The sequence below is a fragment of the Ostrea edulis genome, chromosome 9 (genome assembly GCF_947568905.1).
Source record: "Ostrea edulis chromosome 9, xbOstEdul1.1, whole genome shotgun sequence".
In the NCBI taxonomy this organism is placed as follows: Eukaryota; Metazoa; Mollusca; class Bivalvia; order Ostreida; family Ostreidae; genus Ostrea; species Ostrea edulis.
The window spans coordinates 45470464-45488046 of NC_079172.1; the positions used below are offsets into that span (position 1 = coordinate 45470464).

Below are 17583 nucleotides of genomic sequence, written 5' to 3' on the forward strand. Positions count from 1 at the left end.
AGGTTTTAACCCCCCCCCCCCCTCCTCAATGCCCAGGTAGTCAGGGGTCACTAAATCATTATGTTTTGTTGTCCATAACCTTCAGATGCTATAAAACAAACTTTGGTAGAAATTGGTCCAGAAGTGCAAATAAAAGAGGTTCGATTATAAGCATTCAACACACGACAGACAAATCCGTGGTGCAACCCAACAGTATACTTCGCATATAATGCATTTGCATGTACATAAACCTTTTATACAAAACTTAAGCCAATAGCTCTTTTAGATTTATTTAACATATGACTCTGTAAATATTTGTAGTTGTAAAATTAATATCAACATCATATATTTTCTTTGATCTCTAACATGAAAGCACGTCTGTCTTCCTCTCTATCGGGCCGTTCCTTGCCGCCCAGGTACGGAGCATGAAGCGCGGAATCATAGTTCGGGGTGGTTGGTAACTGAAGGAGATGTTCACGGAAATTTTGCATTAAGTAACACCACATCTTCTCCGTTTTGTCTTTTATAAGAATTGGGACTTCACATCGGGTGTAGAACTGAGGATGCCTCTCAAACCCATCAAGAAGACTCAGCATTTTCTCATTCACAGAATATACCTCGCCTTCAACGTTCTGTGGAAGAAAAAGAAATGAATGTATGTACAGTTGTGAATCGTTTATAAAGATTGGTACATCAATGTCCTATTTTCATGCGGAATGTTCCTTAGTACAATGGTCTGTATTTTTGTTTTTTAAAAGATAATCGGTCTGTAGCAAATGCTAATTCTTGGATATACTAAGTACATTGTATTACAGATTTCTCTCGAGTGACATAATGTTTACGGCAATTTACTCCTCCATATGATTAAGGCAAAGATCATTGCGCTGAGTATATTAGTCCCTGTCGTGATTGCAGATCTGCTCGCCGTCTAATGAATGTCTTAAATAGATCAGATAAAACATCACCAGCGCAGAAACAAATCGGTCTACAGAATTATAAACCTTTGTCGGAGTTGATGAAATCCTCGTGAAAGGAAATAAAAGCCCAAGGACCACAACTCTCACCTACGTTTACATCATCGCCTCCCTGTTCTGGAGATCTTCTAAACATTTCCCCCTATATTAATGTATCATGTAATCTTTGATTTCTTATTCTAGACCCACCCTAATTCCAGGATCGATATCTAAACAAGAGATCCATAGACCACAATGAAAACCTGAGTCACATATACCCTGATGTTCTTCAGAAGTTAAAAACAAATTACCCTCCTGATTCCCACTAAGAATTTTGCCCCATGTTACGACTCCACCCTAGCCCCACAGAATCATGACTTAACTGAATTTGAATTCATATAATATAGAGAAAAAACGAGGTTATCGTAATACATTCGAGGTTATTTTCCATTTGCCTAAAAAGGCCCGAGAATGTGATTGGTATTTATTTCTGACGATTTTTCTCGAAATGCCGGAAAAGACTGAGCGATGTTGATCTTAAAAACGAAAGCCGTGAATTTTATTATATATTAAAACCTATCTAATTTTTCAACACTTCTTTATTAACCAAACTGGATTGGTTTCATCTAAAATATTTTAATAAAAATATTAAATTAAATCACAGGCATTATAGATTGTTTCTAAATCTAGAAAAAATATTGAAACACACGAGTGTGGAAATATTACGAGATTCGATTTAACTTGCAACCTGACAGGGCTACATCAACACAAAAGAAACTCATGAGTTTTCGCTCTACATGGAGCTTCATTGAATGTTTGGTTGTATGGTTGGATGCAGTTGTAAAGGAAAAATGGGTTAGTGCAGGAATTCAGTGACAAGAGCCCAATGCCACCCCCCCTCCCCCCCCCCACACACACAAAGAAATATGTTATAAATTACAGGTTTTTGTGTGTGTGTTTTTTTTTTTTGTTTTTTTTTATAAATGGTGAAATATTGTAGCTCTCAGGTACGTATGTCCCGACGCCTGAGAGTTATAGCATCGATCATGCAAGGTGTGGCACGCTAAATAACCCGTACTGTTCAATGGCCGTTAGAGCCGAGCATACGCTTAAATTTGAAGCCCTTCACCGGTCTTGGTGACGTCTCCATATGAGTGAAAAATTCTCGAGAGGGACGCTAAACAACATACAATCAATCAAGTTTGTTAAACTGGAAATGAATGTCGTAAACATTGTAGAATAATTGTATTTACTTTTATCTTCAATTTAAAAGAAAGTCATTTTATTATTAATATTTCTCTGTATTTGTTTAAAGCTGTATGACCCGATGTTCATGTATTATTTTTGTACATAATTACTTTAAAGCAGATTAATTACATTATAAAGTTATTAACTTTCCCTTAATTACATGCTTGAAAACATCTGCATGTAAAAGAAAACTGAGAATATTATTTAGAAAGTAAATATAGTGTGCTATATATATAAATCATTCCATACATTATACAGTGTTAAACGTCTATAAATAGACCCACCCGCGTCAGGGGAATCACAACATGATGTATTAACTCATAAGCAACTGTCTAGTTTTAAGGCTGAAAGAGCGTAAAACAACGAATTACTAAAAAGTACTTGATATTTTTATTTCTATTAAACTTATGGCACGGTACTGTTGTAACAAAATACACAGCTTTACACAGATAAGACCACCGATGATCGGAAAGTTTGAACTGGTCACGTGACTGTTACTTGAAATGGCAGAGTGACGCGGTTATTTGTAAACATCGTTTAGAAATCAAATAAGTTTGGTTAAAACAGGTGAAATATTGTATGATATGTCATACAGCCTCATAATTACATATGTGCGGTGATTTAATAGCGTTTTTACGAGATGGAAAAAAAATATTGTAATTCGGACCATACAGCTTTAATAAAATATTTCAAGCACGTAAAACATAGATACTATTGACCATTTTCACAAAGAACTTTATGGCTTTGATAACATTTTAACTCTACCATATACTCAGTAGATTGCAAATATGCCCCGAGTTTTGTCGCCTACATGTATGTATATATACATTTACTAGCGGAGGGAAAAACCGCCAGTTCGATTTTTGTAATATAACTTGTAGACACGTGGACGAAATTTAATTAATTTTGACACTGAGCTACCATCATGAACAAACGTCATTTGGATACAACCATTCCTACGCAGGTATTTTTTAAATACTTTAATTATCATTAATATTAATCGCCTTAATTTCAAAGTTTTCTTCGTGACGTTTATGGTATATATTTGTAATGATGTTGTCTTTTCACTAATGTAATTGAATTTTAGGTGGGGTTTTCTGTTTGCTAACAAAAAATTAAGAAAACGAACGACTGAGACCAATTTTCTCGAAATTTTCTAATTGTGTTGAAGTGTTTGAGCAAGTGGTAAGGGATCTGACCAAATGTTATATATCATTCAAACCTGAATTCATTGCATCACCTGATATGCTATGTAATTCGTAAGAATTATCTGTTTGAAGAAAAACATGGGCCACTTCCTAACCCCTCCTCACGAACATCTACACTCTCCATAGTAAACTGCCGTAGGTTTGGTAAAGCATGATTGTATCCTGCGTAGGAATGGTCGTATCCAAATGACGTTTGGTCACGGTGGCTACTTCCATGCACTGATTGATTGCTTGCTTGTATCTTGCTTAACGTCTCTCTCGAGAATTTTTCACTCATATGGAGACATCACCAAGACCGGTGAAGGGCTTCAAATTTAGGCCTATGCTTGGCGCTTACGGCCATTGAGCAGTGAGGGTTCTTTAGCGTGCCACACTCACTTACTTCCGTTTTTCATCCGAGGACCCGTGACATTCACATCTGATGCCGAGCGTTTGGCGATGGAACTGTCACCACCTGTTTTAACGACTTAGGTCTGTCGCGGCCAGGATTCGAATCCCGGGCTTCCGCATGCGGGGCGAATGCTCTAACCTCTCGGCCACCGCAGTGGTTACCTCCGTGCACTGAACATTTTCTTTACTTAACGTAGTTCCACACTCCTGTGATGTCTTAAGATTTTACAAAGTCAATGATTTAATGACTGGAACATAAATTTTGTTGGAGTCTGTTTCAATAGGTATTGTAAAAAATCCTGTTAGCCATAAACTATTTCAAAAGTCTTAGTTATATTTGAATAGTCAATGACATGGTTCAAAATATTGAATCCAAGGACAATAACTCTGTTTTCATTAAATTATTTATCAAGTCTATTATGTGATAGATTTCCTTTATTTTTCATAAACATTTTACCAAGGTGATAAGGAATCATTAGCTGTGTCCTTTCATGAAATTACATGAAATTTTAATCCACAAGTGATTTTGAATAGCTCAGCTGTATGGTGCCAGACTTCAATTTTTTATGGGGGTATACATACTCTGGAAGCTATAGATTTGCAATTATTAAGGAAAGGTATGGATTTTTTCCCATAAATAACTATAACAGATGTACATCTACTAATATAAACAGAAAAAATTATATGTAAACCATGCTATAAGAAAAATGTGTCCACATTTGTTTTGTTTTTTTAACATTTTGGAGAATAACGCTAATTCAATAATTTTGCAAATATTATTCTAAAACTTGATGAACATATCGAAAATAACATGTGTTTTAGCTATTGACATGTTTCCTGATAAATAAATGCAATTCAAAAAATATTTTGTTATTTTAACTTTAAAATAACAGCAAATAACTGTTTCCAATGAATTTCATAAAAATCTACATAGGGGTACATGACTTCAGTAGTGGCTGTAATGAAAATTAATATGGAAATCCTTAACTGTTTTGTCTTATCATTACTCTGAATGCAATCTGACTAAAGTACAGACCTATATTATTATATATATAGGTCTGTACTTTAGTCAGATTGCTCTGAATGTTAATTTATTGATTCCAAACACAACAAGAGGCCCACATCGCTCAACTGAGTCACCTTGGTCCATATCAGAATACTTTCCATATATATTTGCATGTAAAACCGTAGTCCCTATTATGGCCCCAACCTACTCCTGGAGGCCATGGTTTTTGCAAACTTGAATCTACACTATGTCAGAAAGCTTTCATGTAAATGTGAACTTCTTTGGCTCAATGGTTCTTGAGAAGATTTTTTTAAAAAAGTCCTATATATTTGTATGTAAAACTTTGATCCCCCCTTGTGGCCCCATCCTACCCCCAGGGGCCATGATTTGAACAAACTTAACTCTGCACTATGTTAGGAAGCTTTCATGTAAATATAAGCTTTTCTGGCTCAGTGGTTCTTGAGAAGATTTTTAAAGATTTTCCCTATATATTTGTATGTAAAACTTTGATACCCTATTGTGGCCCCATCCTACCCCCGGGGGCCATGATTTGAACAAACTTAACTCTGCACTATGTTAAGAAGCTTTCATGTAAATATCAGCTTTTCTGACTCAAGTGGTTCTTGGGAAGAAGATTTTTAAAGATTTTCCCTATATAATTGTATGTAAAACTTTGATCCCCTATTGTGGCCCCATTCGACCCCCGGGGGCCAGGATTTTAACAACCTTGAATCTTCATTTTGTCAGAAAGCTTTCATGTAAATATCAGCTTTTCTGGCTTAGTGGTTCTTGAGAGGAAGATTTTTAAAGATTTTTTCTATATATTTGTATGTAAAACTTTGATCCCCTATTGTGGCCCCATCCAACTCTCGGGGGCCATGATTTTAACAATTTAGAATCTGCACTACCTAATAAAGCTTATCTATAAATTTCTTTCTGGCCCAATGGTTCTTGAGAAGAAGATTTTTTAATTACCCTACTCTATTTTTACCTTTTCTTGATTATCTCCCCTTGGAAGGTGGCCTGGCCCTTTATTTTAACAATTTAGAATTCCCTTTATCTAAGGATGCTTTGTGTCAACTTTGGTTGAAATTGGCTTAGTGGTTTTTGAGAAGAAGTCAAAAATGTTAAAACTTTACAGACGGACGGACGCCGGACTACGGGTGGTCAGAAAAGCTCACTTGAGCTTTCAGCTCAGGTGAGCTAAAATGATATCTAATCCCCAAAAATCCAGGACTAAGGACCCACCTTAAAGTCAGCCGATCGTAACCCACTCGACTCTGCATGCTTTCAGCGGATTTTTCAAGAAAGCGTGCATCCGGGATACCCTGCACCATATGTGCTGATAAAAACTAATCATTATAAATCGAACATTGGAACAGTATAGATAAGATCCACAACATTTCTTTTCTAACCGATTGTAGAGCGATTGATTGATTTATGTTTTCCGCCACACTCAACAATTTTTCAGCTATATGGTGGCGCCCAGTTTTAATTGGTGGAAGAGAAAACCCAGATACAATGTACCTGGGAAGAGACCACCGACATTCCGGAAGTAAACTGGGAAATTTCTCACTTAACGGTGCGAGCGGGATTCGAAGCCGCGCCGACAGAGGTGAGAGGCCATGTGATTTTGAGCGTGATGCTCTAACCACTCCGCCACAAATGCCATGATTAAGTGAAGTCGATAGTGGTGGGACCATTACTCTGATAATGCAGGGGCATTCACTACGTCATGTAGCCCAGCAATATCGTGTAAATGAGACCATAATATCCCGTTTAGTTGGGCGTCTCAAAGCCTCAGGGAGATTCGATGACCGTCATAACATAAAAAAAAACAACTAAGCATACGTCTTTTGCAACCCAGTAACCGATTTCAGACAGTGACGGAGACGGTATGCCAAACTGTCGGCAGTCATGGTCGGCCAGTGTGTCCAGTTAGGCATCGGTTGCGGCATCAGGTCTTTAGACCACACACCCTTCCTCTTATCCATCAACGTAAACCTTATGTTGTAGCAGGACAACGCGAAACCCCATGTTGCTACGGTTTGTCGTGACTTTCTGACTCAAAACAACGTCCGAGTTCTTGAATGGTCACCATACAGTCCAGATTTGTCCCAATGGAGCATTTGTGGGACGAGCTGGACAGGAGGGTTATAGGAAGCGCGTCATCGTCCCATATAATTTCACTCAACTCACACAGGCTATTATTCAGGAGTAGAATAATATCCCTCAAAGATTAATAAACACCTTGGTGGGGTCAATATCAAGGAGAGTAAGAGCAGCGACTGAAGCTAGGGGTAGGGACACACGCTACCGATTTGGATCTGATGATGAAGAGCAAATCACGTGACTCAACTGTGTAATAATTGGACCGAGCTCGTCATATATGGAATACACCAACAGTAGACGCACCCTATAATTTCTGTCCGATAGGCTTCGCGAATTAGTATATAAGTATAATTTGGAAATAATTTTGTTAAACGGGCATTAGCTGCCAAAGTCATATTTACCAAAATTGTTACAGAAATGACTAAAACTGTTTCACAGTACGTAACAATCACCACTGATATATTAAAATTCAAATATCCTGCAATCTTTTGTTGTAATTTCAACATTACAATAAATATTTATTTATATAGTAACAATGGAAAAAAAATTATTGTATGGACGTAAATAATTTATTGCAGAGAAATTTTACATAACTATCATAAAATTTGACTGGAGGTAACTTTTTTCACTCCCAGATTAATTTTTCTTCAATTTTTAAAACACATTCAAGTATATTAATCACGGTTCAGAATTAATTCCGTCCTAGTTAATGCCCCTTTAAATTCAATCTGGCTAAAGTACAGACCTATATTATAATATAAACTCTATATATTTATAATATTGATCTGCACTTTAGTCAGATTGCTTTTAAATGAGCGTTCCACACACAGACATCGTGGATGTTATGCTGACTGTAAAGGCCTGTGAAGAACGGGATTAAAAATACCTTCTCACCTGAGAGTTTACCACATTACGCGCATCCAGCAAAAATGGGATATTGTATTGGGAGGCTATAACAAGGGAATATTTTGCCTCAGTCACTCCCAAACCGTCAAACTGGCAGTCCCCTGCCTGGATACCCTTTGAGATCACATGATGATTCGGCTGATCTGTTTTCAATGTCCCATATACAAAAACCCGATGCATCTTAAAACTCCCGACTGGTCATTAAATCCTGCACTGAAATTCGGACGTTCACATTACCAATCTAAATGCTCTTACAATGTTTTGTCAATATTTATATTCCTTACTCAAGCGTACGCGTCACAAAGACAACTTGAGTTACCTGACATATATGGAAATTCATTCGGAGCGTTAAAATCTATAAGTATTTTTAGTGTATAGAATAGTATCACACGGAATAAATGTCTTTGTTGCTTGTATTATTAATAATATATCAACAAAGAACATGCGCGTTAATTTCTGAATAATAGGCTTTGCGAAATACTTGTACATAAATTTCTAATTTGAGAATATGATTTTGTTACAAATAGTCTTCCGTACACAAGTAACGTTTGTAAAGGCTGTCTAAGCTGTTGTGATTAAATGCCTGATGTGGTACATTGCTTCATGTTTTAAGGAGAACGGGACGAAAAAACATCTTCTCACCTTAGAGTTCACCACATTAGGCGCATCCAGTAAGAATGGAACGTTGTATCTCGAGGCTATAACAAGGGGATATTTTGCCTCAGTCATTCCCAAACCGTCAAACTGGCAGTCCCCTGCCTGGATACCCTTTGATATCACATGGTGATTTGGCTGATCTGTTTTCAATGTCCCATACACGAAAATTCGATGCATCTTAAACTCTCGATTGGACACTAAAACGTGCACTTGCCGGAATATTCTAAATGTTAACCTGTGTAATGTTTTCATGTGCGTAGGGCAAAAGTATGGTGCGCCATATGCTTCTAAACTAATTGATTTATGGGAGGGGGTGGTTACGTTCCTTCGAGAATTTTTCACCCATATTGAAACGTCAACAGTTGTATGTGAAGTAGATTCTGTGTCACGAATTTAGACCTATTGTTTAACGCTCAGGGCCACGTTGGACGCCATTTTGTAACAGGGTGTTGATTGCGAATAGTTAATGATGACCAACTCCTGTTGAGGTTCTGAACAATGCGTTTATTCAGCAAAGTATATATAAAGTTGCTTGAAAAGAAAGCCCTGTAACAATTGTATAACAATAATCAAACATATGTATAAATCATAAAATACAATGTTACTTTTACAGACTAATTGATATACAATTAATGGTAGCAATATTTACATACTTCAAGGGAGATAACTTTGTCTTTCACAAAGTGCTATACATGTAACATTAAATACACAAATGCATTTCCCAATATTTACTCTTGCCTATGGATAAAATAATTACTGTACACTTATGCTTATCATAATAATACAAAAATTACAGTTATTACTTTGATATAAAATATCCATTATGAGAAATATTTAAGTCAGTAACTCAAAATACCCAAACATACCATTCTATGGGAATATGCCAATATATACAATGTTGAACTGCCAATGTGATAAATAAATGTCACCATATAAAGTTCAAACCTGCAAATTAATCAAATAACTTACAACTAGCTGCTAATGCAATTATCATAAAAATATGGCCCTTAATTAAGATACATCATAGTGAGACAATTGAACTACATGTATTTACACTTTATAGTTAAAATAAATGATTATCTCTCACTATATACTTTTACTCAGGATGAAGTGCATAGGAAATTAATCTTAATGCAAAATTATAGGATTTACCATTTTAGATATATATTAGAAGTATATTATCATTAGTAATAAACTTAGTAACTTACCAATTGAGAGGAAAAGTCAGTCTCAGGTAGCACTATTAGGTCTATGTCAATTCAAAACTTATATACTGATCTATGGACTTCAAATTTCAGACAAAGAATGAACTGACACAAAGAACTTTTGGAGGGAACAAATCCCAAAACCAATAAAAACGCAAGACACAAAACTAAAACACCAATGAAATTAAAAGACTTATGGACAACTTGGCCAAGACATAATTAGGCACCTCAGGCACTTTATACATTATTATGTTAGATGATTCTGACACAGAGGATGCTAATATTGATCAATTTCCTCCAGAACTACATTTTGGTCATTACTTGAGTGACGTAAGTTCCGAGAGCTCATCAGAGGATGACGACCAAACTTGCTTAGTAGGCAAACTGCAAGAGTGAGCAATAAGTGATCAGGTTCCAAACAGTACCTTATCAAAGTTGCTTGCTATACTGATACTTTACCATCCTTTTCTGCCCAAGGACCCTCGTACTTTACTGAAAACCAAACTTACACATGATGTTTAAGAAACATGTGGTGGGCAGTATTACCACTTTGGGATCATTTCCAGTCTTTTGAACAAAATAAAATCTTCTGTCCAATTCTTACCAGATGGCTTATCACTCTTTAAAAGTACCAACCTTCAGTTTTGGCCTATCCTTGGACAACTCCATAATGTTGATGACAAAAGTCCATTTATTATTGAACTTTTCTCTGGTATGAGCAAGCCAGATAATCTTGATGAATATTTAAGGCAATTCATTGATGAATATGATGAGTTGAAGCAAAATGGATTTGAGTTTGAGGGAAAACATTTGAATATAAATATACACTCAGTCATTTGTGATACCCCTGCTAGGACATTTGTGAAGAAAGTAAAAAGTTACTCTGGGTACCATGGTTGTGACAAATGTGTCCAAAATGGTGAGTGGATGGGAAAAATGACATATCCAGAGGTCAATGCTGCATTAAGAACAGATAGTCATTTGAGCAAAGATTGGACGAAGATCATCATACGGGTCAGTCTCCATTTTCTAACATTCAGTTAGGAATGATCAGTCAATTTCCAATAGACTATATGCACTTTGTGTGCTTAAGAGTAATGAAACGATTACTTCTGTTGTGGATTAAAGGTCCTCTTCAATGTAGACTAGGTACAAGGGTCATCCAAGACATTTCTCGGCTTTTGCTTAACCTGAAAGGTCACATACCAAGTGAGTTTGCTAGAAAACCAAGATCACTTAAAGAAATTGACAGGTGGAAGGCAACTGAATTTAGGCAATTTCTCCTATATACGGGACCTGTTGTTCTTGCCCAGTTATTACATCCAAACTTGTACAAAAAACTTTTTATTACTATCTGTAGTAATTCATATTCTGATAAACAAAGGACTTTGTCAGACATACAATGACTATGCAGAGCAATTACTCAAAGCATGTGTGACTCACTTCTGTCAGATATATGGTGATGACATGGCTCTCTATAATGTTCATGCACTAGTCCATCTTTCTAAATATGCTGCAAAATATGGTAACCTTGAGTGTATTTCATCCTTTCCATTTGAAAACTTTCTGTCAAAGTTAAAGCGCTTAGTTAGGAAACCACATTTTCCTCTTCAGCAAGTTATTAGAAGGCTATCAGAGCAGATAAATGTAGAAAAGGAGCCAAAACTATTTCCTGTTTTGAAAGGGGTTCATAATCAAGGGCTTTTACCAGATTTTTTGTTAACTGGAACCCAGCATACTTGTGGTAAAACAGAAAACAATGTTTTCAAGCTTAATCAGAAAGACAGTTGTGTTAGGATCAGAGGGAACATATGTTTACTGCAAAACTTAGTTCATGATGAATCTGAAGTTTACATTGTATACAAAAAATTTACGCACGTAGAGGACTTCTTTACTGTTCCACTTCAGTCTAGTCTTCTTGGTATTTTGAAAGTCTCCCAAACAAGTGACAGAATATATACAGCAAAGCTGAGTGATGTACAAGCAAAGTGCGTGCTACTTCCGCATAGAAATAGTTTTGTTTCTCTACCTTTTTCTGATGCCGTGTGGTAGGCATATTAGTATTTATTTGTTCTACATTAGAATTATTACCAGGAAGTTTACTTATAAATGATTTATGTACTTGATGCAATAGATGTTAACACGTTGCTAATCTTATCTTTTTACATGTACATAACTGTGAGCACAAGGTCAGCATTGCCATTTTTGGTTACAAATCAAGCATTTCGAAATCAGAACCTTATTAAATTTGCATTTGTTTTTCATTTAAATAATTTACCTTGTTCAGGTATGTGTATAAGTATGCAGTAGTTGAGTTTACTGATGAGAAGGTGGTGGAAGTGGTACCAGTCAAATGGTTGACACCCAACCATAAACAATGTTATTGGCCAATCTTCAAGTCTTCTACGAAAGTTAACATGGCTGTTAAGCAAATGGTGGCCCCTACATCAGACTTCACACTTTTCCCTGTGAAAGTCTTGTACCAGACAGGTATGAATGCATTTTTGAAGGATGGGTCCTATTATTTATTATAAAGTCAGTCATACATATAGGCCAAAGTGGATTTACAATGTTGATAAACCATATTGTGTTGTTTTTGTTCTAAAAAAGAAGTGTTACTTAATAATGCTTTGATATGAACATTGTATTAAAGCTATTTATAGTTATGTGCATTCTCTAATTTACAGATGATTACTTGAAAGATAGAAACAAATTCTCCAAAGCAGAAGAAACATCTGACCTGCAGACTGAAGCAGAGGAAGATGGTCTGCAGAAAAAACGAACGAGAAGGTATTTTAGTATATTTTATTCAATAAATCTTTCCTGAAGGAAAGACATATGCAAGATCTGATACCTTGATCATTTAACCTTTGCTCTAATAACTGATCTTTTCTCAGAGCAGCACTCATAAGTAAATGAATTAAATCCTGTTATATGTTAATGAATTAATGAATAACTTTTTAATATCCCAGAGTTAACCCTCGCTACGAAAGTGAGGATGATGATGAGACTGAAGATGATGATTCGGTAAGTCAGAAAAGGCCAAAAGTTGCTCTAAGAAAATCCCCAAAGGAAAGGAAAGAAGCAAAGGGTCCCACCACCACTTCCTCCTTTGCCAGAATGGCCTGTCTCTGAGGATGAGAACACCCATGCCTCACCAAACCAAACAAATCAGCAGGCTAAAACACCAGATAGTGAAAGGGCATCAACAATAACACTGTTTGACAAATCAAAGCCCTCCCAACCATCAGGTACGTACATGTACTAATGACAAAACTTCAAAGATACAATTGAATAATTGATAATCATATTGTGTTCCATTTTATTTCCCATTTTCATTTCTTTTGTCTTATTGCTCTGGGTTCATTTTGTAGCGATGGACGTTAAAATGCTGACCTGCCTTGAGCAAATCAAAGCACAAGTTCACCAAAACACCAAGCTCTTACAAGCACTCCTTAAAAAGTCTTATGAGATCCAGTCAGTTGAGGAAGGAGAGTCCAACCAGTTTAACATTTTCCCTCTATAAACAAGGGAGGACTTGAACAAACTGGAGGAGAAGTTGGAAGATGGTGAAGTTATTAATCAACTGGTAAGTTTTCCCCTGCTTGTAAACTTTAGATTTTAAGATATTGCTGCCAAACACAAACGATCTTGTACATAATACAGGTAATCAAATGTTTGATATGCAGTTGTTGGTTTAAGACATAAAAGTCATATATACAATGAATAGCTTTAACATAAACATTTAGGTAAAGAGTTTATCCACAATTGGAGGAGAGAATGTGAAGTCTACAGCCAGAAGACTCCTATCCTACCTTTTTTCTAATACCCTTGCCATTGGAATTAACTGGAAAGGAAAGGGAGGAAAAATTGCATTTTCTTCACTTAGAATCAATGATGTGGTAACCAGTAAGAATTATTTTCCTTATTTTATCTCATTTGGGTGAAAGCAGCCCCTGGAAAATTATTTGGCTGTCAAGTAAATTATAAGTTGTCATTTTGCCCCATTTCAAAATTGTAAAATATTGCTTTTCACCTTTCAGTTGCACATGTAGGTGTATAACTTTTTGATCAAAATGAACAGTAGGCGACATATTGTCCATTACTGTAATATATAGACAATGCACATTTAACTTTTCATTTGTCTCAAGATTTAAGTACTTGAAGCCTATGAGATTATGTCATTACTGTATGTCTAAGAATTGTTATTTTACGGGAACTGTTCGGAAAAACAGACTTACAGCTTCCGCAACAGACAGCGAAATTTATAACATTACAAAAGACTGGTTTCGCTTTGCCTCCGACCGGGAATGGGGAAGAAAGAAAAGGGAAGCGAGAAAAAAGATGAATGAAGAGAAAAGGAAAGAAAGTGAAAAAGAAGGAAATTCAAATGAAGCATTACTTAAATATGTTAAACTGGTGAAAAATAATTATGATACATTTAAAATTCCAGAAATATCAAAGATTAAAAGTATTAGTCATTTAATGAATGTTATTTTGTATTTTCTAATTATAAAATTCTTACAATGACCGATATGTCCTGAGAAATATCATTTGATGCAAGGAAGATTTTTTAAAATGTCAATCAGAAAGGCTTTATTAGATCTTCACCTAAAGTGGATTTAAGTGTCTAGAATAATGCTGAAGAGGTCATCCATGATGTGAATATACTAGTATTATACTCCATTATAATGAATGTTGGCACTAGAATGGTTTAATACATGACTATTATGCAAATGATCAACTTGGTTCTTCTCCAGGATTATCTGTTTGCTCAGGTTAAACTTCATTTTTTCCCATTTGTTGGCCCAGTTTTGGCCCTACATTTACAGTTGGCCCACGTTCGTCCCAATGTTGGCAATTCCATTGTATACATGATCCTTTACAACGTTGGCCCCTCCGTTACATTCCGACATACTATGTTGGCCTAATGTTGGCCCTACAATAACATAAATGTATAACTACGTTGGCCCAACATTGCCCCAATATGTTGGGCCAACGAAGGGCCACAGTGCATTCAGACATTGCGCCAACATTGTGTTTTTAAAAAAGCATTTGATTAAATTTCTAAAGAGAGGTATCGATTTGGGTTGTATGAAGCTTGAAAATTATAAACTGTCCCAAGTTGGGTTATATCATATTACATACACATGTACATTGTAGGTGAAAATTAGCTTCATTACTTATGATTTAAGGCAAAACAGATATAAAATTAATATGTCTTTAATAGTTATTAATAATAAGAATGTGAATAAATACAGATAGATACGAATCGCCAGCGCAGGGTAAAGATTCCCTTCGCGACTACCGATGAAGCGCCGAACTGTTCAGGCATGCACCTAAGTTCTTCGTATAACCGGGGCATATATTTTGAAGATGGTGTTTGCAATGACTATAAATAACAGGAAATATGTGCAGGTTACGCATGTAATTGCATATTTTTTTTCTGCTTTGCAAAAAGAACCTAATCTGGAAATATAATGCCAAGATATTTAAATTCTTACACTGTTACATGATGATTTATTCTCATAAACCAATGTACAAAAAGGTATAGAGAAATACAAATACTACAGTATACAATACACAAAGTCAGTATCCAGAGTAGAACAAAAGGTATAGAGAAATACAAATACTACAGTATACAATACACAAAGTCAATGTCCAGAGTAGAACAAAAGGTATAGAGAAATACAAATACTACAGTATACAATACACAAATTCAGTATCCAGAGTAGAACAAAAGAGAAAAGGAAAATAGAAGAAAGAAAAAAACAAAACATATACATACATACATACATACATACATACACACAGACACACACCTATGCATATACTGTACACAAAGAACATGTACATGCTGCAATGTACATATTCTGGAGGACTAGCGCATGAAAGTTAAGTAATCAAAGTGTTGATATAAGTGATAAATTTACATATTTTTTTCAAAATGATAGTATTTTTTGATTGGAACAGATTTTTCTAATTCCAAATACAAATGTTCTCGTTCGTCTAGTGGTAAAGCTATTGGCAACGCCTCAATCAGTCAAAGTCCGTCGGCATCCGTAACGCCCTCTTTCTTACTTCCTTTTAAAATGACGATTCAAGTCTTGTTCACTACACATCCGTCGCGATAGCTTAAGCTGGCTCATTACACCAAAATTTTATTTAATGACTCGTTTAAGCACCTCGTATGAAGGATGATTTCATCATTGAAAAAGTTATACACGTTCTCAATTATTTTATATGATTTTTGGTGGGGTTTTTTCTCCGTTTTTGCAAATAAGATATTCCCAACTTTCGCTGTCATTTGGTGCGTGAGATGAATATCTAATAACACAGGCCAGAAAGACTCAGATAGACGTTCTAATGTTTTAGAAAATAAAATATTTATGAAAATTGAAAACGCTGTTTGTTAATATGTTTTAAATCTACGGATAAAATCTTCCGAAAAAAACCCATGTCAATTAGAAAAAAGACATATCGGAGATATATATTTTAAAAAGAAATGACCGAATTTCAGATATATCACTAAAGAAAAGTACCGATCACGATCAAAATTGATAGAAATTACTAAAATAATCAAATTGTTGCTAACTGTATGCACTTTTCATTAAGAAATTAGTTTCCTTTATAAATTCATTTTACATCAATGAAATGTAGTTTTCTGATTACGATGTTCTCTATGACTACTTTTTAATAATTCTGATCGGGCTTGGTTCAAAGTTGTAAATGTGCACTATTTCTGAATTTTGACCATTTCATCTCAATTTCGATTCAAAATATTTCTCGGATATATATTTTTTTCTAATTTAAGTGTTTGAAAGTTTTTTATCATTCCAGGAAAAATCACCAAAAATTCATATAAATTAATTGAGAGTTTGTATCACTCTTTAGATGTTGAAAGTATAACTTCATAAGAAGTGTTCAATCGTTGTTTTACACATACCATTCTTTTTGTATAAAGTCCTTGGGGGCCCGGGTGAGAAAAGGTCCTCAATACCCCTTGCTTGTCGTAAAAAGCGACTAAATGGGATTATTGGTCCTTTGGATGAAACCGCGAAATCCGAGGGCCCGTGACATAGCAGGTGTGGCACGATAAACTGTTCAAAGGCCGTAAGCGCCGATCATAGGACTAAATTTTGCAGCTCTTCACCGGCAATGGTGACGTCTCCATGAGTGAAAAATTCTCAAGAGGGACAACCTATTTGAACGTATTACTGAATGCTAAATATATCTATCGTAAAATCCATTTCAATCCATGTAAGTATACACTTTATTGTGTGTTAAAACGTTTTGCCATGAGAGAGAGAGGGGGGGGGGTCTAAACACTGTGTGTTCTCTCCATTCTCTAACCTTTGTCAGTGTCAAAATTACTAGAATTTGCTGTGGTAATAAACGCTCAAATGTGCTTGATTTTCTCCACCCCCCCCCCCTTTTAAAACTTTATCGCTTGTTGGGTTTTTTTTTAACGGAAATAGCTTACGCGAATATCGAGCCTACTCAACAGTTGGAGGAATGCTTCACCACTAAGCTTTATTTCAAAGCAACAAACGAATGATACTTTGTACCTTTTAGCTATTGACAGAGAGATGGATGGATTGCCCTAAACTGTTTATATTTATGTAGCCAGTGTTAACATCCAATAACTTGGGTTCCAGCTTTATATATGTATTTATTAATCATATCTAGGAAAAACCTGTAAACAGCAATTATATCACGTATAAACGTACATAGACACACACATTGACAAGACATACATAGACATTTTATATTTGCTTTAATCTAAACATCAATATATTAATCAATGATGCAGAAAGGATGAGAAACAGTAAAATTTGAAAAATTTATTGACAAACTGCAACATTTGGTGGCGAGTGTTTGGCACAATAAATTTAAAATTAAAATCTACTCCTGCGACC

At 35.6% G+C, this 17583-nt stretch overlaps 1 protein-coding gene and 1 pseudogene across 2 annotated transcripts; one reads left to right on the forward strand and one right to left on the reverse strand.

Annotated features, from left to right (window-relative positions):
- Window positions 1-255: 255 nt before the first annotated feature.
- Window positions 256-8742, reverse strand: LOC125658201 (putative gamma-glutamylcyclotransferase CG2811). 2 transcript variants are annotated; one of them, XM_048889368.2, is made up of 2 exons: window positions 8445-8742; window positions 256-611 (listed from the first exon to the last, which is right to left on the reverse strand). In XM_048889368.2, the coding sequence occupies exons 1-2, from the start codon at window positions 8709-8711 to the stop codon at window positions 321-323; spliced, it is 558 nt and encodes a 185-aa protein (XP_048745325.1). In that variant the 5' UTR covers window positions 8712-8742; the 3' UTR covers window positions 256-320. The 2 variants fall into 2 exon arrangements, with proteins under 2 accessions (XP_048745325.1, XP_048745326.1); XM_048889369.2 differs by lacking the exon at window positions 8445-8742 and adding an exon at window positions 7791-8109.
- Window positions 8743-9913: 1171 nt separating this feature from the next.
- Window positions 9914-15066, forward strand: LOC130050544 (uncharacterized; annotated as a pseudogene).
- The last annotated feature ends 2517 nt before the right edge of the window (window positions 15067-17583 follow it).

Excerpts from the sequence above, each read along its gene's own strand:
- LOC125658201 (XM_048889368.2), bottom strand. The coding sequence starts at position 8,711 with ATGAAAACATTACACAGGTTAACATTTAGAATATTCCGGCAAGTGCAC. Across the intron at positions 612-8,444 it reads CTAATGTGGTGAACTCTAAG|AACGTTGAAGGCGAGGTATA; the intron begins GTGAGAAGATGT and ends TTTCTTCCACAG.